The sequence below is a fragment of the Pelophylax lessonae genome (assembly GCF_965119305.1).
Source record: "Pelophylax lessonae genome assembly, chromosome: 12".
Taxonomy (NCBI): Eukaryota; Metazoa; Chordata; class Amphibia; order Anura; family Ranidae; genus Pelophylax; species Pelophylax lessonae.
In genome coordinates this window covers 61,867,304-61,890,319 of record NC_138779.1, presented here as the reverse complement: position 1 = coordinate 61,890,319, position 23,016 = coordinate 61,867,304, and the positions used below count along the sequence as shown (strand labels likewise).

Genomic DNA, 23,016 nt, shown 5'->3' with positions numbered 1-23,016 from the left:
ACGACAATAACAAAAAATGCCCGCGTTATTAAGGCTGCATTCACACTTGAGCGTAGCGTTTTTTACCGCGATTTTACAGCGATTTTTACCGCGATTTTACCGCGATTTTTTCAGGCGTTTTTCATTGACATCTATCAAAAACGCTGGTAATCAGCCCAAAAAGAAGCTCATGTACTTTTTTTAGCTACAGGCGTTTTGCAAAACGCTCAGATGTGAACAGGGGCCATTTAAATGAATGGGGTTTTACTTGTTGGGCGTTTTGGAAGCGTTTCTTTTGAGCGTTTTTGGAGCTGAAAACGCCCAGGTGTGAATGGAGCCTAAGGGGGCAAAATCCAGAAGTGGTTAAATGCTTGTTTAGTCTGGGGGTGCAGGAATAATGTTGATTGCTTATCCCATACTCCATGCCCCAGGTTGTAGGTGGTCTCCCGGAATCATTCATGTGCAGCTCATGGCTATTAGCCCTGCATTGTACATGAGGAGGCGAGCCTGCGACCACAGATCATAGAACGTTAGAGAGATGGCAGCTGGAGTTTAAATTTAATTGGATATTACTGAGCTGCTACTTTCCTATACTTTATAGAATACATTATTCCATGCATAGTCCTAATTCACTCAGTTGTACTACTTTACAAACTTCATTCAATACAAGGACATTTTAAATGAATAATGTAATAATTTACCTAACTGTTTTAACAATATTATCAGATTAATAGCGTATGATTAGAAACACTCTATCTGCATAGGATCCAACTATACACAACGATGGATCCTCCTTTCCTCAGCTCCCAGGCTGAAATGATGCATTTCAGTAGAAGGAGCACTTCTTCTGGTAAAGTTTAATATCTTGTAAAGTTTAGATGCTTTTTTATGAGCACCATTGTAGGTAAATAGTTGGATATCAGTAACATGTAAATAGCAATGACAATGACTTCTGATTATTCCTAACAAAGAGTGATGAGAGTTTGGAAGTCTTTCTTGTTACTCCACAAATGAGTTTTAATTTGTTTAAACTTGAAGTTCTTTTCAATAAATATTAAATCGAAAAAAATAAAAATATCTTGAACAGTTTAGGGGCCTTGGCATTATTATGTGGAACTGCCCAAGGTGCTGAAGATGCAGTGATCAGACATAGGATCTAAAGTATAACTAAAGGCAAAACGTATTTTTTTTCTTTTTTTTTAGTTTTGGATTAGGGGTGAGAGAGATTAGAACCCCATACTTGCCAACTGTCCTGTTTTTCAAGGGACAGTCCCGGCAAAAAGGAGCCTGTCCCGGGTAATTTACATTGTCACGGCAAGCGCCCGTTAATCGGGCTGCCAGTAAATGCCCATTACAGGCAGCCAGTGCCCGTAAAAAAAATTTATGCGGGCCAACATCGTAACTGCGCATGCACCGTTCCGACGCCTGCCGGGCTCGGTAAAGCTCGTACAAGCTCGGCCGGGCAGGCGCATGGGCAGTTACGTAATGGTGCCATTAAAACCTAATTATACCAGATAGTATAATTAGGTTTTATAGTACTTATTTACACCTTGCACTTTATTTATATTTACAAATTCCATTTTTTGTTTGGTTACACCTGAGCACATTTGACACTTTAGAATTGCAAGAAATTGTGATGAGAATTTTTAACTTTAGGCAGAAGTAGTTGAATGGGATAATTATTCCCACTCTGCTACATTGGCCTTAAGTTTGAAATTCCCTTTTAAATTTCCTGTAATTCTCTCTTTATTGAGTAGACCCTGTAATCTGATGATAAGTAGGCGGGAATTAATTATGTGAAGTGGGCGGAGCTTCATGGAAGTGGGTGTGGTAAGTAGTTGATAGCTGTGCTGTAAAGTGTCCCTGGAAATTTTTTTCAAATGTTGGCAACTATGGAACCCCCGTCAGTTTTTATTGCTGTCTGAGCTCCTGTTAGGGAGATTCACCCTCTCTGTTTCTCCTATTTACCATTATCATTTAAAGTGAAAGTAAAAGAAAAACTCTAAATGTGGGTTGTCTCCAGAAGTAAAAGCTGGGAAAACTTCCAGTGGGAATACTAGTTCTAGTGTCCTGGGGGTCCCCATGGAATTTCCTTAAATTGCAAGGAATTCCTCTCACTTCCTGTTTGGCTTTGGAACAGGAAGTGAAGGAAATTCTCTGCAAGGGGACAGAGATGGTGATAAGTTTAACTAATTGGACAGGGGTTTAAATCCTTGCTTGCTCTATCCATAATGAAAAAGAAAAGTTTTGCCTATAGTTCTACTTTAAAAACCTTCCTGTGAAATGCTGCTACAATGCTAGTAATCCCTAGCTGTAATAAACCTATTCCTAAACCTCCTAAATAATGGGAATTACATACAGCTTACTTAAAATCAATATACTAAACATAAAGAATTAAAGTGTTTGATATACGAGACATGTTAATAAAGTACCGACATCCCAGTTGAATACTCAATATGTGGTAGAGAAGGACTACCAAAAGAAGTGGATGAGGGCTCGAGGTGTTCGAGCCTTCATCCAGAAAATACATGAAGAGTCATGGAGGAGCATAGAGAGGAAAGAAATGTAAGAAGGGGAAAAGAGCGAAGGCTGGGTAAAAAAAGGGGGGGGACAAGAAACAGAAATAGGAAAAGAAAGGAAAGGGAAGGGAAGAGAAGGGGAACAGGAAAAAGGGGGAAGAGAAAAAAAAGTATATAGACAGAAAGAAAAGAGAAGAAAAAAGAAGAACAAAGGGACAAAAAATAAAAAATGAGAAAAAGAGAAAGAAAAAAGGAGAAAAAGAAGGAAAAAAAAGGGAAGAAAAAAAAAAAAAAAAAAAAAAAAAAAAAAAAAAAGGGGGGGAAGAAGAACAGAACAGAGTTCCAAGAAGGAATATGAATGAGGGCTGGTGGGATTTTAATGGTACCGTAGAAAAAATCATAAAAAGGTGATAAAATCAAGTATTTTATTTATACATCATTAAAAACCAAGTAGGGGAAAACATTTGTATATGTATAAAAACATATCAGCGAATACAAACAGTACAATGATAAAGGTACAGACAATAGGTGATGATAAATTTATAGCTCATCCGGTGTGCAAGACCTCGGAGAATTAACCCAACATGTTTCGCAGCCTGTGTAGGGCTGCTTCTTCAGGGGTCTGTAACATGCTTTAATGGTACTGAATTATATATGGCTCGATAATGAGACCGAGTGATTTGGAACCCTAAAGCTCCTATCTCTTACAGAGAATGCTGATAAAGTATGGAGAGGCCAATTGAGGAAGAAGCAAACAAGCGTCTATAGCTGCAGTGGGTGGTGTCTAATTGTCATGCTCGTACTGAGGTACACCAGAGGGAACCACCTATAGGTATCCAGATAGAGTTGACCAAGTAGCACAGAGCATCCACATATTTTCAGATGGAAAGCATGGCCTTCTCACAAGGCTGAAAATATGTGGATGCTCTGTGCTACTTGGTCAACTCTATCTGGATACCTATAGGTGGTTCCCTCTGGTGTACCTCAGTACGAGCATGACAATTAGACACCACCCACTGCAGCTATAGACGCTTGTTTGCTTCTTCCTCAATTGGCCTCTCCATACTTTATCAGCATTCTCTGTAAGAGATAGGAGCTTTAGGGTTCCAAATCACTCGGTCTCATTATCGAGCCATATATAATTCAGTACCATTAAAGCATGTTACAGACCCCTGAAGAAGCAGCCCTACACAGGCTGCGAAACATGTTGGGTTAATTCTCCGAGGTCTTGCACACCGGATGAGCTATAAATTTATCATCACCTATTGTCTGTACCTTTATCATTGTACTGTTTGTATTCGCTGATATGTTTTTATACATATACAAATGTTTTCCCCTACTTGGTTTTTAATGATGTATAAATAAAATACTTGATTTTATCACCTTTTTATGATTTTTTCTACGGTACCATTAAAATCCCACCAGCCCTCATTCATATTCCTTCTTGGAACTCTGTTCTGTTCTTCTTCCCCCCTTTTTTTTTTTTTTTTTTTTTTTTTTTTTCTTCCCTTTTTTTTCCTTCTTTTTCTCCTTTTTTCTTTCTCTTTTTCTCATTTTTTATTTTTTGTCCCTTTGTTCTTCTTTTTTCTTCTCTTTTCTTTCTGTCTATATACTTTTTTTTCTCTTCCCCCTTTTTCCTGTTCCCCTTCTCTTCCCTTCCCTTTCCTTTCTTTTCCTATTTCTGTTTCTTGTCCCCCCCCTTTTTTTACCCAGCCTTCGCTCTTTTCCCCTTCTTACATTTCTTTCCTCTCTATGCTCCTCCATGACTCTTCATGTATTTTCTGGATGAAGGCTCGAACACCTCGAGCCCTCATCCACTTCTTTTGGTAGTCCTTCTCTACCACATATTGAATATACTAAACATATAACAGGGGGACCAATATCTGCAATCAATCATAAATAAATCAATCATCTGATCTGCAAATAATAGTGGGTACACATGTAACAAAAAAGTGCTGTATTTGCAGTGTTTAATTTATCTTTGTGTGATAGTATAGTGTCACCACAAGATGGCCATTGCGGAGACCATTTATAGAAAATGTGCCATGTCCTAATTATTGAGTTTGGGAAAAAAAGGGGGCTTCCAGATTCCGATAAGCCCCCCACCCGCAGACCCCGACAACCACAGCCCAGGGTTATCAGGCTGAGCCCCCGCCTGAAGCACCCACCCCCCATGTTAAGGGCATGTGGCCTGGTATGGTTCAGGAGAGGGGGGCACTTACTCGCCCCCCCCCTTTTTCTGACCTGCCAGGCTGCATGCTCAGAAAAGGGGCTGGTATGGATTTTGGGGTGCCCAGGCTAGTTTTTGTTAACATTTTGGCATTGGGGGGAGGAGGGGGCAATACGCTGTTTTTTTAAAAAAAAATGTTAACTGTATTGCTGGAAGCTGACATTACACTACAGCCGAGAACAAGTTTGAATGAAAATTTTTTCCGCTAGAAATGTCAGTATTGCTGCAGCAGGCTACATACATAGTACAGATGCGCCACTTTAAAGGAACATTAAGGGGACCCCCCCAGGCACACTATTTAAGGGAATTTTTCTTTTTTATCGTTTCACTTTAAGCATCATTAAAGTCACTGCTTCTTTAAAAAAGATTGTTTGAAAAAAAAAAATGTCCGTTGATACATGTCCCCCAGGACAGTTCCGGGTCCCCATACACTTTTTATGGCAATAACTTGCATTTAAGCCTTTAAAATGAGGACTTTCGATTTTTCATGCTCGTGTCCCTTTGACTTTAATAGAGTTCGCATTTTCGCTAGAACTTTTTCCATGTTCGAGATGTTCTGGTGTGACCGAACAGGGGGGTGTTCGGCCCATCACTATTAATAAAGTAACATTTTTTTTGCAAACCATCAATCATTCATAATCATTCATGTGTAAACATTCGGCTGGACATTTCATGCAGGACTTCTACAGTGCCTTAAAAAAAGTATTCATACCCCTTTAAATTTTTCACTTTTTGTCATGTTACAACCAAAAATGTAAATGTATTTTATTTTGATAGACCAACACAAAGTGGCACATAAATGTGAAGTGGAAGGAAGATGATTCATGGTTTTTAAATTTTTTTTACAAATAGATATCTGAAAAGTGTGGCGTGCATTTGTATTCAGCCCCCTTTACTCAGATACCCCAAACTAAAATCTAGTGGAACCAATTGCCTTCAGAAGTCACCTAATTAGTAAATAGAGTCCACCTGTGTGTAATTTTTTCTCAGTATAAACACAACTGTTCTGTAAAGCCCTCAGAGGTTTGTTAGAGAACCTTAGTGAACAAACAGCATCATGAAGGCCAAAGAACACTCCAGACAGGTCAGGGATAAAGTTGTGGAGAAGTTTAAAGCAGGGTTAGGTTATAAAAAAATATCCCAAACTTTGAACATCTCACAGAGCACTGTTCAATCCATGACCCAAAAATGGAAAGAGTATTGCACAACTGCAAACCTACCAAGACATGGTCGTCCACCTAAAATGACAGGCTGGCCAAGGAGAGCATTGATCAGAGAAGCAGCCAAGAGACCCATGGTAACTCTGGAGTAGCTGCAGAGATCCACAGCTCAGGTGGGAGAATCTGTCCACAGGACAACTGTTAGCCGTGCATTCCCCAAATCTGGCCTTAATGGAAGAATGGCAAGAAGAAAGTCATTGTTGAAAGAAAGCCATAAGAAGTCCTGTTTACAGTTTGTGAGAAGCCATGTGGGGGACACAGCAAACATGTGGAAGAAGGTGCTCTGGCAATATAAGACCAAACTTGAACTTTTTGGCCTAAAAGCAAAACGCTATGTGCGGCAGAAAATTAACACTGTACATCACCCTGAACACACCACCCCCACCGTGAAACATGGTGGTGGCAGCATCATGTTAAAATTATGCTTTTCTTTAGCAGGTACAGGGAAGCTGGTCAGAGTTGATGGGAAGATGGATGGAGCCAAATACAGGTCAATCTTAGAAGAAAACCTGTTAGAGTCTGCAAAAGACTTGAGACTGGGGCAGAGGTTCACCTTCCAGCAGGACTATGGCTCTAAACATACAGCCAGAGCTACAATGGAATGGTTTAGCTCAAAGCATATTCAGGTGTTAGAATGGCCCAATCAAAGTCCAGACCTAAATCCAATTGGGAATCTGTGATAAGACACTGTTCACAGACGATCTCCATCCATCTGACAGAGCTTGAGATATTTTGAAAAGAGGAATGGGCAAAGTTCACTCTCTAGATGTGCAAAGCTGGTAGAGACATCCCCGAAAAGACCTGCAGCTGTAATTGCAGTGAAAGATGGTTCTACAAAGTATTGACTCAGGGGGGCTGAATACAAATGCGAGCCGCACTTCTCACATATTTATTTGTGAAAAAATGTAAAAACCATTTATCATTTTCCTCTCACTTTACAATTATGTGGCACTGTGTGTTGGCCTGGCTCCATGCACACTGGAATTTTTCATAAGCTCAAAAAAAGCTAGAAAAAAAGAGGGATGAAAAATGCTAATGATAGCATTTTTGTGCCAGCTTCTAGTAACATTTTAGTAGCTTTAAGAAGCTTTTATGAGCATTAGCATTTTATTAGCATTTTTGCAGTACATGAAAAAAAAAAAAAAAAAAAGAAACTGTTAGTAGCATTTTAGTAGCACTTAGAAGCAGTTAGGAGCATTTAGGAGCATAGAAGCCAGCGCTTGTGACCGGCGCCCACTCACGATCTTCCGCAGGAGAGGGAGAAAGACAGACGGCTGATGTAAACATTCATTCTCCCTGAAGTAAGCACAGAGGCTATGTGATCCTGCTATATAGGATCGCATGTCTCTGTGGTTACTTCACAAGACACGCCCCCTGACAGTTAGAATCATGCCCCTAGGGACACACTTAACCCCTTGATCACCAATAAAGTTAACCCCTTCCCTGCTAGTGTCATTTTTACAGTAACAGTGCATATTTATAGCACTGATTACTGTAGTAATATCACTGGTACCCCCAAAAGTGTCAAAAATATCAGTCAGGGGTCCGATCTGTCCGCCGCAATGTCGCAGTCCCGCAAAAAAATCGCAGATTGCCGCCATTACTAGTTAAAAACAATAAAAATTACATAAATCTTTCCCGTGGTTAGTAAACGCAATAACTTTTGCGCAAACCAATCAAACCAATCAAAATACGCTTATTGTGATTTTTTTACCAAAAATATGTAGCAGAAAACAAATTGGCCTAAAATGTTAAAACAATTTGATTTTTAAATTTTTTTTAATTTCATATAAAAAAATTTGAAAAATATTTTTATTTTTTCAAAATTGTCGCTTTTTTTGTGTTTATCGCGCAAAAAAAAAAAATCGCACAGGTGATCAAATACCACCAAAAGAAAGCTCTGTTTGTGGGGAAAAAAGGACATAAATTTTATTTGGGTACAGTGTTGCACGGCCGCACAATTGTCCCTTAAATTCACGCAGTGCCAAATCGCAAAATAGGGCCTGGTCATTGAGCAGCCAAATCCTCCGGGGCTAAAGTGGTTAAAAAACGCTAGTGTACATGGAGCCAAAGAAACATACTTAAAATTCTTGATCCATTTATATTTTAATTATTCTCTATTTCCAGAGTGAGCTCTAAAGATTCTCCAGATGTCCCATACGTGTATGTAAATTCCCGTGGTAGGGTTTTCAACAACATTCCCATACACATTACAACATCCTGCAAGCTTGATGTTTACTATTTTCCTTTTGATGTTGTAAACTGTTCCATGTCGTTCAGCAGTTGGTTACACACAGGTAAGTTTGCATTGAACTGTCATGAAGAATTTTCCCCTTTTTATGTCTTAAGTAGGGATGAACGACCATCGGTTCGACCCGAACATTGGGTGTTCGAAATTCGGCCGAATTCCGAACTTTTTGCGGTAAAAGTTCGGGATTCGGTCACCAGAACCACCCAAGATGCAATGGGACAGGAATTGGGCTTTAAAAGCCTGTGATTGGCCCAGAAACGTCAGTAAAAGCCAATGAGGGGGGCATGAGTCTGCTAGGAACGTGATTGGAGTGACTATGGGGACCAAAGGCCAATCATGAGTGAATACAACCCCCAGTATACAACATAGCCCCGCCTAACCTCTAGCACTGTAATACAGAGGCTTTTGAAGAGCGGAAGCATTTGTGTTTCTCCTGCTGCTTGTAAAGCTCCAGTGTAATTTTGCAATTATCTTCTGCTGTATGGAGCTGTTCTTTTAGTGTGAGGAAAGAGATATGCAGTGTAGTTAGGGTACTATATACCACTATAGTTAGATTCAATAATCTAGTTTTTGTAGGGATACTTTTAAGTGTCAGGGTGACCGGAGTTTAGGGTGACCTGACTCTGCCATGCCTGGGTGACCGAACTCTGCCATGTCAGGGTGACTGTAGTGTAGTTTAGCTGACTCTGCCATACCAGGGTGACCGAACTCTGCCATGTCAGGGTGACCGTAGTGTAGCTCAGCTGACTCTGCCATACCAGGGTGACCTAGCTCTGCCATGTCAAGGTGACCGTAGTGTAGTTTAGCTGACTCTGCCATACCAGGATTACCGAACTCTGCCATGTCAGGGTGTCCATAGTGTAGTTTAGCTGACTTTGCCATGCCAGGGTGACCCCACTCTGCCATGTCAGAGTGACCCCACTATGCAGATTTTGGGTTAGGGGTATATATATACTGCGAAAGTATTCGGCCCCCTTGAACTTTTTGACCTTTTGCCACATTTCAGGCTTCAAACATAAAGATATAAAACTGTAATTTTTTGTGAAGAATCAACAACAAGTGGGACACAATCATGAAGTGGAACGAAATTTATTGGATATTTCAAACTTTGTTAACAAATAAAAAACTGAAAAATTGGGCATGCAAAATTATTCAGCCCCTTTACTTTCAGTGCAGCAAACTCTCTCCAGAAGTTCAGTGAGGATCTCTGAATGATCCATTGTTGACCTAAATGACTAATGATGATAAATAGAATCCACCTGTGTGTAACCAAGTCTCTGTATAAATGCACCTGCACTGTGATAGTCTCAGAGGTCCGTTTAAAGCGCAGAGAGCATCATGAAGAACAAGGAACACACCAGGCAGGTCCGAGATACTGTTGTGGAGAAGTTTAAAGCTGGATTTGGATACAAAAAAATTTCCCAAGCTTTAAACATCCCAAGGATACTGTGCAAGCGATAATATTGAAATGGAAGGAGTATCAGACCACTGCAAATCTACGCAGACCTGGCCGTCCCTCTAAACTTTCAGCTCATACAAGTAGAAGACTGATCAGAGATGCAGCCAAGAGGCCCATGATCACTCTAGATGAACTGCAGAGATCTACAGCTGAGGTGGGAGACTCTGTCCATAGGACAACAATCAGTCGTATACTGCACAAATCTGGCCTTTATGGAAGAGTGGCAAGAAGAAAGCCATTTCTTAAAGATATGTATAAAAAGTGTCGTTTAAAGTTTGCCACAAGCCACCTAGGAGACACACCAAACATGTGGAAGAAGGTGCTCTGGTCAGATGAAACCAAAATCAAACTTTTTGGCAACAATGCAAAACATTATGTTTGGCGTAAAAGCAACACAGCTCATCACCTTGAACACACCATCCCCACTGTCAAACATGGTGGTGGCAGCATCATGGTTTGGGCCTGCTTTTCTTCAGCAGGGACAGGGAAGATGGTTAAAATTGATGGGAAGATGGATGGAGCCAAATACAGGACCATTCTGGAAGAAAACCTGATAGAGTCTGCAAAAGACCTGAGACTGGGACGGAGATTTGTCTTTCAACAAGACAATGATCCAAAACATAAAGCAAAATCTACAATGGAATGGTTCACAAATAAACATATCCAGGTGTTAGAATGGCCAAGTCAAAGTCCAGACCTGAATCCAATCGAGAATCTGTGGAAAGAACTGAAAACTGCTGTTCACAAACGCTCTCTATCCAACCTCACTGAGCTCGAGCTGTTGTGCAAGGAGGAATGGGCAAAAATTTCAGTCTCTCGATGTGCAAAACTGATAGAGACATACCCCAAGCGACTTACAGCTGTAATCGCAGCAAAAGGTGGCGCTACAAAGTACTAACTTAAGGGGGCTGAATAATTTTGCACGCCCAATTTTTCAGTTTTTTATTTGTTAAAAAAGTTTGAAATATCCAATAAATTTCGTTCTACTTCATTACTTCATGATTGTGTCCCACTTGTTGTGGATTCTTCAAAAAAAAATTACAGTTTTATATCTTTATATTTGAAGCCTGAAATGTGGCAAAAGGTCGAAAAGTTCAAGGGGCCGAATACTTTCGCAAGGCAATGTACATGTATACACACACACATATATATATATATATACACACACACACACATATATATATATACCCCTATACAGAAGTTCAGATGTCATGCCTGCCTCCAAACGCCTTCAAAAAAACGCCCAAAAAACGCCTGAAACAAAAACACCCAGGTGTGAAAGGAGGGTAACACCATCCCTGCGCTACTGAAATTCTAAGGAAAATAATCTGTTTTTTTTCTGGTTCTGGACATGCTACAGAGCTGAAACTTCACAGGTAAACTTTTTAGACCCCCCCCCCCCGACACTAAATCCAAAGAAATCTCTTTTTTTTTTTTCAATATTTTTTTCAATAATTGGCTCTCTTTTAAAAACGACAATTTTTAAGAACTTTTTTTTTGCCTGATTCATAGTCCCTGGAGCATGACCCAGAATCCTAGGCACTTTTTAGGGGCATTTATTGGGTTTTAGGGCTTCAAAATTGTGTTTTTTGATTCCTTAAATTCGGGTCCCATTGATTTCAATAGGGTTCTGGAATCAGAGCCGAACTTTCGGGAAATTAGGGTGTTCTGGTCGAACCAAACTTTTCAGTTCGATCATCCCTAGTCTTAAGCTGGATACACACTATTTGTTGTTAGATTTCCTTTAGATTTACTTTCAACTATGTAGTGCAAGGGCCTGCCTGATTACATACAAATTGAAAATGTTTAGGTTTGACCTCATATTATATGGTTTTGGTAAATCTAAAGGAAACAATCTAAAGAAAATTGTATGGCCCTCTAAGACCTCTAAGTTGCATGCAACCACTGAACTGCAGAGTTATGGTATCAGAGAGTTAGCACTTATTTTTGAAGGGGTGGGACCTAAGAAAAAAAGCAGACCTTCTATTTTCATGCCAGGTCTGATTTACTGTAAGTTAGTTTTCTATCCATTTACATATTACATATTCTTACCATACAGATCTTAGCTTACAAATCAGCCATCTGTTGGGAATTGGATTAATTGTTTTAGGAAATTCAAAGTATACTATATACACTGCCTGGCAAAAAAAAATCGCCACCAAAAAAAAGGTCACACACTCTAATATTTTGTTGGCTTTGATTCCCTTTGGCATTGTTTCGATAAGCTTCTGCAATGTCACAAGATTTATTTCCGTCCAGTGTTGCATTCATTTTTCACCAAGATCTAGTATTGATGATGGGGGAGTCGGACCACTGCGCAAAGCCTTTCTCCAGCACATCCCAAAGATTCTCAATGGGGTTAAGTTCTGGACTCTGTGGTGGCCAATCCATGTGTGAAAATTATGTCTCATGCTCCTTGAACCACTCTTTCACAATTTTAGCCCGATGAATCCTGGCATTGCCATCTTGGAATATGCCTGTGCCATCAGAGAAGAAAAAATCCATTGATGGAATAACCTGGTCATTCAGTATATTCAGGTAGTCAGCTGACCTCATTCTTTGGACACATGCAGTAACTCTCCAATAGGATAGTTACTGCATGCTTAGTTTAGTTAGTTGCTTAGTTAATTCTAGGTGGCAACTTTTTTTTGACCAGGCAGTGTATGTAGCCACCCTTTTGCCTAAGCTTATACTTTCCTCCTTACTACTATAAAGTAGATTTATTTGTTAACTTCATAAATCTATACTGGCTATTAGCTACCACTCATGACATTGTTTTCTAGCAGTTACTCATATACACTATATTACCAAAAGTATTGGGACACCTGCTGGTACACGCACATGACCTTAAACGGCATCCCAATCTTAGTCCGTAGGGTTCAATATTGAGTTGGCCCACCCTTTTTAGTTATAACAGCTTCAAATCTTCTGGGAAGGCTGTCCACAAGGTTTAGGAGTGTGTCTATGGGAATGTTTGACCATTCTTCCAGAAGCACATTTGTAAGGTCAGGCACTGATGTTGAAGAGAAGGCCTGGCTCGCAGTCTCCACTCTAATTTATCTTGCATTTCATTTATTAATTTGAAGATTTTTACCAATTGTGGATTTTGTCTCCATCAATCAACTCAGAGTTATTTTACTCTTTCCCATTATACAGTCAGAAATAGTATTAATAATTGAAAATTATCTTACAGCTCAGGATATAAACATATCTTTTTCAAGAATGCCAAATGAGTCTCATAAGATTATAGACACACATGTAACTGAAGGAGAGTGGGACCTTCTCGAGGTGGTGCGGAACTACAGAGAATTCTCTGAGCCAGACAGAATATTTGGAGAGATACAGTTTTATGTAAGTTTATTTTATTCTCTTTAACATTATGAAAGCAGTTTTATCAGTAACAAATCATTGCAACTATAGTGCCTATTCATGAAATACAGCTAAAGGTACTCTATGGGATATTTTTCTTTAACCACTTGCCAACTGCCTATCATAGATCTACATCGGCAGTCAGCCCCTCACAGGCAAAGCGACGTAGGTCTACGTCGCTAGCCTGTGAGGCTCCCGCGCGCCCGCTCCCGCTCGCTCATGGAGCCCCCCCCCCCTCCGCGCGCGTGTGCCCGGTGGACCCAATGTCCGCCGGGCACACGTGATCGTCCGTTAGAGCGGGAGAAAGGCAGGCGGCTAATGTAAACACAGCCGCCTGTCATTCTCCCCTGTGTAAGAATGGAGATCACACGGTTCTACTATGTAGGACCATTGATCTCTGTTCTTACACAAGTAGCCACATCCAATCACAGTTAGAAACATGCCCCTAGGGACACACTTAACCCCTCCCTCTCCAATAAAGTTAACCTCTTCCCTCCCAGTGTCATTTTTACAGTAACAGTGCATATGTATAGCACTGATTACTGCAGTAATGTCACTGGTAACCCCAAAAGTGTCAAAAATGTCAGTCAAGGGTCCGCTCTATCCACCGCAATGTCGCAGTCCCGCAAAAAAAATCGCAGATTGCCGCCATTACTCGTTAAAAAAAAAAACAACAAAAATGACAAAAATCTTTACCTTAGTTAGTAAATGCAATAACTTTTGCGCAAACCACTCAAAATACGTTTTGCGATTTTATTTACCAAAAATATGTAGCAGAAAAAAAATTGGCCTAAAATGTTAAAAAATTTTGATTTTTAAATTTTTTTGGGGGAATTTCATAAAAAAATGTGAAAAATATTGTTATTTTTGCAAAATCGATGCTCTTTTTTTGTTTATATCGCATGATCAAAAAATCACACAGGTGATCAAATACCCCCAAAAGAAAGCTCTGTTTGTGGGAAAAAAAGGACGTGAAATTTGTTTAGGTACAGCATTGCACGACCACGCAATTGTCCGTTAAATCAACGCAGTGCCGAATCGCAAAATAGGCCCTGGTCAGGAAGGGGGTAAAATCTTCCGGGGCTTAAGTGGTTAAAGGCTTTCTACTCAAGTCATATTGTATTTGAATGCCATTAAAAATTACCTTTCCTTTTCAAAATGTAGTGCTGTAATTTTCTGGAAAATTCAATGCAAAATGGCAACCTGGAGGCATTCCATACACCAGGGATCTCCAAACTAATGCCTTCCAGCTGTTGCAGAACTACACATCCCATGAAGCCTTGTAAAACTCTCACATTCACAGACATGACTAGGCATGATGGGAATTGTAGTTTCCGAACAACTGGAGGGCCATAGTTTGGACACCCCTGCCATACACCATTGCGAGTCTCGTCTCCCACGCTACTATGTGCTAAATCTATAAAATGAAATTATACTGTACTGTAAAAAGTGATGTGGCTTGCTGCTATACACAAAAATGTGTTACCACATATAACAAAATGTGAATAGTAAGAATAAATGTAGTGCTATCCCTCTGAGATAGTGATATCATTTGTGTAATAGTATTATAAATGTAAAAAAACTGATATTGATATTAATATGCAAAAATTGGGTAGAACAGTTGAAACTTTATGGGTGCATGGCCCCCTTAAAATTCATCTAGATATTCGCAGTGGCTTGGCTCAGGGAGATCAGGATACACTTCCTGCTTCGGCATTATAATGTCACAAAACTACACCGACGCGTTTCATCACTAGTCACATGACTTCCTCAAGGAGAAGACTCATTATCAGTTTTTTTGCATTTATGTCACTATTACACAAACTATATCACTATCTCAGAGGGCTAGTGCTACACTTATTCTTACTATTCACATTTTGTTCCATACACCATATGGAACACCCCCAGAAATGTCATTTCCTGCTTGTGCGTTTGACTCACTGATTTTTCCAGAAGTCTGCACAAAGATATAAGTCAGATTTTAGGCATCCCTTGCAACAAAAATGTAGTTTTTGGTGAGATCCTCCCAAAGGGTTATACTCTTCTAAAAGAATGCAATTTTCTTCATTATAACACTGCAAGTGCATCAGCTGATTAATAATGAAAAGGTCACTCACATTTAGATTCGCTCTACAGACAACAAAACACTTTTTCTTCAGAGGAGAAACAGGTAGGACTCTGCAACAAGGTTTGTTAAAATCCTTGCAATGTACATTGGTTGCATTGAGGGGATTGTTTTTTTTCTCAACAAAGGGAGAGTTATTCTTTAAAAAAATAAGTTGATTCCTTCGGATTAAATGTAAAGGGTTAAGAGAGTGGCAGTGACGGCCAACCAAGTACATACTGGACTTCGCTAAAGTTTTAGGCAGGTGTAAATGCTGTAAAGAAAGAATGCTTTCATACTGTATATATGGACTTTAATTCTTTATGTTATCAATTTAAAAAATCCAAAGTGAGCGAACAGAAAAAAACCTAAATCAAATCAATATTTGGTGTGGCTACCCTTTGGCTTCCAACCAGCATCAATTCTTACACTTGCACAAAGTCAGGAATTTTATAGAATTAGATTCAGATGTATGTTTAACTAATTATACTAAGCAAGTACTAGTAATAATCATTAATTTCATATGTAGGTTGAAATTAATTAATTAATTAAAACAGAAACAGCTGTGTAGGAGGGCTTAAATCTAGGTAAGAAACAGCCAAACTCTGTTACTACAGTGAGGATGTGGAAGACAGTTTCATGTCACAGGTCATATCCAACCACGATGGTGTCACCCCCATCTGTGCCAGCCGAAAAACGAGTCTGTTCAGCGCCCTGCAGGTCACTGTAGTACGCTAGACAGGAGAGAGCCCAATCGGGGGGGGGGGGGGGTGGGTATGACACCATGTTTTAGCACACCAACCCTAGTGATGCCACTCACAGCGGAGTTATACTGCATCAGCAAGGTCTATTCCAGGCAAAGATTTCAAAGCAGACTGGGCTTTCAAGATCTGCTGTTCAAGTGTTTTTGAAGAAGTACAATGATACAAACAACGTGAACCACAGACGCAGGGCCAAGAAAACTTAATGAAGCAGATGAAAGACACCTCATGCTTACTTCCCTTCGATATCAGAAAATGTCCAGAAGTGCCATCAGCACAGAACTGGTGGAAACCAGAGGGGGACCCAAAGTATGCCCATCTACTGTCAGGGGAAGTCTGGCCACAATTGGTCTTCATAGAAGAATTGTGGCCAAAAAGCCATACCTCTGACAAGGAAATAAGGCTAAGCGACTCAACTATGCACAAAAACATAGGAACTGGGATAAAGAAAAATGGCAGCAGGTGCTCTGGACTGATGAGTGAAAATTTTAAATATTTGGCTGTAGAAGGAGGCAGCTTGTACAATAATGAATGTCTGCAGGCAACAGAGAAGCATGGTGGAGGTTCAATGCAAGTTTAGGGCTGCATTTCTGCAAATGGGGTTGGAGATTTGGTCAAGATCAATGGTATCCTCAATGTTGAGAAATACAGGCAGATACCTATCCATCATGCCATACCATCAGGAAGATGTGATTGACCCCAAATTTATTCTGCAGCAGGACAAGGACCCCAAACAATGAGCCAATGTCTTTAAGAACTTCCTTCGGCATAAAGAAGAACAAGGAGTAATGGTTTGGCCCCCACAGAGCCCTGATCTCAACATTATGGAGTCTGTCTGGGATTACATAAAGAGACCGAAGGATTTGAGGCAGCCTACATCCACAGAAGATCTGTTTTTAATTCTCAAAGATGTTTGGAACAACTTACCTGTCAAGTTCCTTCAAAAACTGTGCGCAGGTCTACCTAGAATAACTGATGCTGGTTTGAAGGCAAACGATGGTCACACCACATATTGATTTGATTTAGATTTATCTTTTGTTCGTTTAGTTTCTATTTTGTAATTAATAAAGATAAACTATTAACACTTCTATTTCTTAAAGCATTCTTAATTTACAGCATTTTTTCACACCTGTCTGAAACTTTTGCACAGTAGTGTATACGTTATGTTTTACCTTTTAAATGGTTAGAAAATCAGTTCAATAATTTATGTAAGGGCCTAGTCACAACACAATCCAGTGTGCTGCAACTGGAAGATTAATTTCAGCGCTCTGCATTACAAAACCAATTCCAACTGAATGGGCTGTAATGCAGCTTAAAGTGGTAGTAAATCGCACCTTTAAAAAAAAAAAAAAAAAACCTTGAAAGGCAGTGGCATAATGTGCTAGTATTCATCCTAGCACATTATGAAATACTTACTTAGAACGAAGCCCTCCAGCGGCACGCTGTCATCACAGACAGGGATTCCATCTTCACCCGGTCTTCCTTCCGGGTTCACATACTCTGATTGTCTGATTGTCTGAGCCTCAATGACGTCACTCCCACGGGAGTCACGGACCACAGCATGGGAACTCTGAATGCACGGCACAGCACGGTATGAAGTGTGAACATCTCCTAAACAATGCAAGTTTAGGAGATATTCACTGTACCTACCAGTGGCGGCCTGTGCATAGGGGGCGCCAGGGCGCCGCCCCCCTAAAGAAAAGGAAAGAAAAAAAAATTACAAAAAGAACAATAAAGTTAAAAAAAAAACCAGTTCGCCGGCCTATGTGGTGGCTATGGGCGGGGTGGGGTTTACTACCCAGCAGAGGCGCCGATTGGCTGCCTTCTGGGGCGTAACCTGGGCGCAGGTCATAGCGCTAGGACACCCCCACTTTCGTGATATCCTGGCTGTGATTGGTCCAGTCTCCAGCCTGGACCAATCATCATCCAGGACATCTGATTGCTGACCCCGCTGACGTCGCAATGGGGGTGGTGCCGGTGCGTGCGTCAGTCACGCACCGTCACCGCCCGATCTCCTTCCCGCTGGACCGATCGGAAGACCCTGAGACCCGCTGCCGTCAAGACTGAAGAGGACGAGACGAGCAGCGACGTGGACGGTTCCCGGAATCCCGCCGCTGTCAGAAGAAGAGGACTCGAGGAGAGGAGCAGCGCCGTGGATGTCTCGCAGGCAGCCCAGGAGGAGAGCAGGTAAGTGATTGAAGCCGACCTGTGACCTCACCTGTGCCATGCCTATACCATCACCTGTGCCATGCCTGTACCATCACCTGTGCCATGCCTATACCATCACCTGTGCCATGCCTGTACCATGCCTATACCATCACCTGTGCCATGCCTATACCATCACCTGTGCCATGCCCATACCATCACCTGTGCCATGCCTGTACCATCACCTGTGCCATGCCTGTACCATCACCTGTGCCATGCCTATACCATCACCTGTGCCATGCCTGTGCCATGCCTATACCATCACCTGTGCCATGCCTGTACCATCACCTGTGCCATGCCTAGACCATCACCTGTGCCAAGCCTATACCATCACCTGTGCCATGCCTATACCATCACCTGTGCCATGCCTGTGCCATGCCTGTACCATCACCTGTGCCATGCCTATACCATCACCTGTGCCATGCCTATACCATCACCTGTGCCATGCCTATACCATCACATGTGCCATGCCTGTACCATCACCTGTGCCATGCCTGTACCATGACCTCAAAGTCACGCAATTTTTTTACCGCGTTTTTTGCCGAGAAGCAATACCTATTACATTTTTCTTTTTGCGCCCCCCCAAAAATTTTGAGCACCAGCCGCCACTGGTACCTACAGGTACAGTAAGCCATATTATAGGCTAACCTGTAGGTACAAGTTAACAAAAAGAGTTTACTACAACTTTAATGCACAAAAAAATTAAAGTTTGTGCAGTTTTTTTTTTTTTTTTTGCATCACAGTGCACTATGCCCATCATGTGTTGTGGTGTGCTTCAGTGTGCAGTAACGCAGCTGCGTTCTTGATGTGTTTAAAATGCCATTCAAAAATGTATTGAAACCAGAATAAATGGAACCTCAGTACACTAATTTGTTCATGGTGCACTACCGCGCATTGCAGTAACACACAAGGCAAGTTGGTAGCGAGTCCTAATTCAACACAACACAATATAGCCAGGAACATCATTCTACTAAAACTGCACTTCTATTTCAGCTTCACAGCTTTGTTGATCACTTGCCTTCTCATTGGTCAGAAGTGATGATAATGTTGATTCATTGTTCAATGCTGGAAAGGAAGACATGACATTGTAAGAGGCAAGATTAAAGCAAGAAATAGAGGTAACATCTGCCTGGCTGTGCAATGTGACGGGGGTGTGCCAATCACAGGCCTCATTGCACAGAGTAACAAACCCATTGGCAGCTAAAACAGTTGTTTATTTGCTATTAGCTAATGGGAGTGCTGAGCTATCACTTTAAACAGGCTGTTAGTAGGCTTCAGTGACTGAAAATTCCATGAAATCTGTTAGTAGCTTGCTTACTGCAAGTGACAGTCAGCGGTACAATTAGGATCTGCAATTAACATTCCAAACTGGAACAAAAAGGTGCTTTAAAAGAATCCAAGAAAGCTACTGGAAGTATGTAGAAAGCTTTGGAAATGCCCCGTTAGAGCTTGCTGCTCCAAAACAAGCTGAGACCCAAGTGTAAAAGGCTCTAATCATGCAAGTGCAATACATAAACCCACCTAGCCTGCCGTATCTAATGCTGAATTTATGAGTTTTAGAATAAGTTTTGTTATATGGAATTACCAAAACTCAAATATGCACAACTTTCTTTCAACAGATTATCCTCAAAAGAAAACCTCTATTCTACGCTGTGAATCTTATTTTTCCCAGCACCCTTCTCATGATCATGGACATAATTGGTTTCTTCATACCGCCTGAGAGTGGCGAGAGAATATCTTTCAAAATCACACTGTTCCTGGGTTACTCTGTCTTCCTTATAATTGCTTCAGAGACATTACCAGCCATTGGGGCACCATTAATAGGTAAGGCCACACATTTAGGATATTATACATATTATACAAAAGAAACAAAAAACAGAAAAGTGGAATAACATTATAATATCATCATTGTTCCTCAAATGTGGGCCAAACATCAGTGTGGTGTTCCTTCTTTCTGCAAGGACTCTTTGTGAGCCATTCCGGGTCTTCCTGGGACAGGCTTGCTTTCTTAGCCATCCCAATATGCAACCTCGGGCTCTGGTCACCATTTTGCCCATAATAGCTGCTTAACCACTTAAGCCCCGGAAGATTTTACCCCCTTCCTGACCAGGGCCTATTTTGTGATTCGGCTCTGCGTTATTTTAACGGACAATTGCGCGGTCGTGCGACGGTGTACCTAAATGAATTTGACGTCCTTTTTTTCCCACAAACAGAGCTTTCTTTTGGTGGTATTTGATCACCTGTGCGATTTTTCGATCATGCACTATTAACAAAAAAAGAGCGTCAATTTTGCAAAAATAACAATATTTTTCAAATTTTTTTATATGAAATTCCCCCAAAAAAAAATGTAAAAATCAAAATTTTTTAACATTTTAGGCCAATTTGTTTTATGCTACTTATGTTTGGTAAAAAAAAAAAAAATCACAAAAAGCGTATTTTGATTGGTTTGCGCAAAAGTTATCGTGTTTACTAACTAAGGGAAAGATTTTTGTCATTTTTGTTGTTTTTTTTTTAACGAGTAATGGCGGCGATCTGCGATTTTTTTTGCGGGACTGCGACATTGCGGCGGACAGATCGGACCCTTGACTGACATTTTTGACACTTTTGGGGTTACCAGTGACATTACTACAGTAATAAGTGCTATACATATGCACTGTTACTGTAAAAATGACACTGGCAGGGAAGGAGTTAACTTTATTTGAGAAGGAGGGGTAAAGTGTGTCCCTAGGGGCGTGTTTCTTATTGTGATTGGATGTGGCTACTGGTGTAAGAACAGAGATCAACGGTCCTACATAGCAGAACCGTATGATCTCCATTCTTACACAGGGGAGAATGACAGGCGGCTGTGTTTACATTAGCCGCCTGCCTTTCTCCTGCTGTAATGGACAATCGCGAGTGCCCGGCCGGGCACACGTGTGGGGGGGTCCATGAGCAAGCGGGAGCGTGCCTCCGGCGGCGCGCTCGCTCCCTAGAGCCTCACGGGCTAGCGACGTAGACCTACGTCGCTTTGCCTGTGAGGGGCTGACTGCCGACGTAAATCGGCGTTAGGCAGTCGGCAAGTGGTTAAAAAGAAAAAAAAATGTAATTAATAAAGGAACTATTAACACAATAAAAATCACCACAGAATAATGCACAACGAAGAAGCAAAATGATGCACGGGCAATATGCTCAGCAAGATCATGTGGCTTTGTCTAATATCCCCAAATTCAGCTTCTTGTGTCAATTACTACTGTTATTGGCCTTATTGGTGTTTTCTCTGTTTTCTCTGACACTGCAACACACTTTATATGTCCCCAGTATGTCTCTGTGAGCTGGAGAGAGGACATCCTAGTTTCACTGGCTTATATCTGGCATACTGCACCCTCTAGAGTTTTTTTTTCTATTTTACTTTTTGATGTTTACATCATAGAGGGGAATTTATCAAAGCTGTGCATGGCAACCAATCAGCTTCTATCTTTCATTTTCAAATGTTAACTGAACAAGATGAAGTCAGGAGCTAATTTTTTTAGTATGCACAGTTCCTCCAGATTCTACCTGCTCCAGTTTTGATAAATGTCCCTCAGAGTGTGAAGTGGTCGAGACATTTTCGTCCTTATGTCCCTATAGCATCTACAGTTTTAACTTTGATAACCAAATGCTGTCTAGCAATAGTACCCACAATTCAATAGGTTCCAGAATGATGTTGGTCCATGGTCCATTTTCAACTTCTGTAGTGTCTATGATGAATATTATTATTATCATTTGGGGTTTACAGTATATAGGGCCAACAATTTGCACAGTGCTTTACAAAAAAAGAGAGAGACGGTACAGGTACTATAAAATTCAACACAAGAGGATTAGTAGGCTCTTCCTCATGAGATTTTATAATCTAAAAGGGAAGGGCAAGTGATGCAAAAAGGTAATAACAGTGAAAGTAAAAGTACAGTTTTTAGATGGATGCAGGATAGGCTTCCCGGAAGAGATGAATTTTTAGGGATCATCTAAAGGCACACAGAGTAGGAGAAAGCCAATCATATTTGAGTAGGGAGCTCCAGTAGAAGCAAGAGGCTCTTGAGAAAATCATCCTCCCCTGGATTTATGAGTGCTTCTGCCCTTACTTTTGGGCATCGGCGGCCATTTCGGCAGTGTACTAGACAGTGGCCTTCTTGGGTAAGCCCCAAGATAGCAGCCATCTTTGTGACCCAAGTCGCACAGCAGCAGCCGTTTTGGATCTGCCTATAAATAAATAAGGTGTCGCCAAGCTGTTTCCATATCCTGCCTATTTTGACAAATTTGTTTATAGGGAAAGAGAGCGTCCTAATGGACGTTTGTGATACCTGAGTTTTTTTCAGTTTGGTATATTTTTGAGGGAAAGAGAGCGTCCTAAGTGGCTATTTGCAATACACAAATGATTTTCAGTTTGGCATACTTTTAGGGAGGCTCTTCACAAAAAGTAGACCTCCTCCAGTTGCAGATCCATCAATATCCAAGCTGAAAAGGGCTACTACATGAAGGCCGAAGTGGACACACGTTCAATGTTTACCATTGCCAGCTCAGCTATGCGTCCCATTCTGTCTACAGCCCTAATGTCTCAGACTCTTGCAGTATGGGTACATTTTCTGTGTCAGAATTTGGGTAAGTATCCCAATCTACATAGAGCTAGTGGACCACCTGGTCCAGGGCCTCAAGCACTTGTGTGATGCATCACTGGATGTGGCCCCCTTGCTCTATAAACTTTCTGTCTGTCCCGGACCCTAACCAAGTTATCCTTTCAAGCTCTTGAGAAAGGAGCATGCGCTGGTATTCCACTGCAGTGCGCATGCTCCGAAACGCGTCAGAGGCACTCCGGAAGATCACAGACGGCAATGTTGCGGCTCATCTTGCGGTCCAGGCCTCAGACTCAGCCCCCAATGTTACAACACTTCCTGCTGGACAGGAAC

General features: G+C 41.1%; 1 protein-coding gene across 1 annotated transcript in view; it reads left to right on the top strand.

The window, feature by feature from the left end:
* The window catches only part of LOC309568864 (5-hydroxytryptamine receptor 3A-like), a gene marked incomplete at its 5' end in the record, with an annotated part of 63,197 nt that overhangs the window by 20,343 nt on the left and 19,838 nt on the right, over window positions 1-23,016 (top strand). The window contains 3 exons of the mRNA XM_082274648.1: window positions 8,076-8,245; window positions 12,852-13,009; window positions 19,717-19,921. Of these exons, the coding sequence (XP_082130774.1) occupies window positions 8,076-8,245; window positions 12,852-13,009; window positions 19,717-19,921 (533 nt within the window). The remainder of the gene's footprint in view (window positions 1-8,075; window positions 8,246-12,851; window positions 13,010-19,716; window positions 19,922-23,016) is intronic.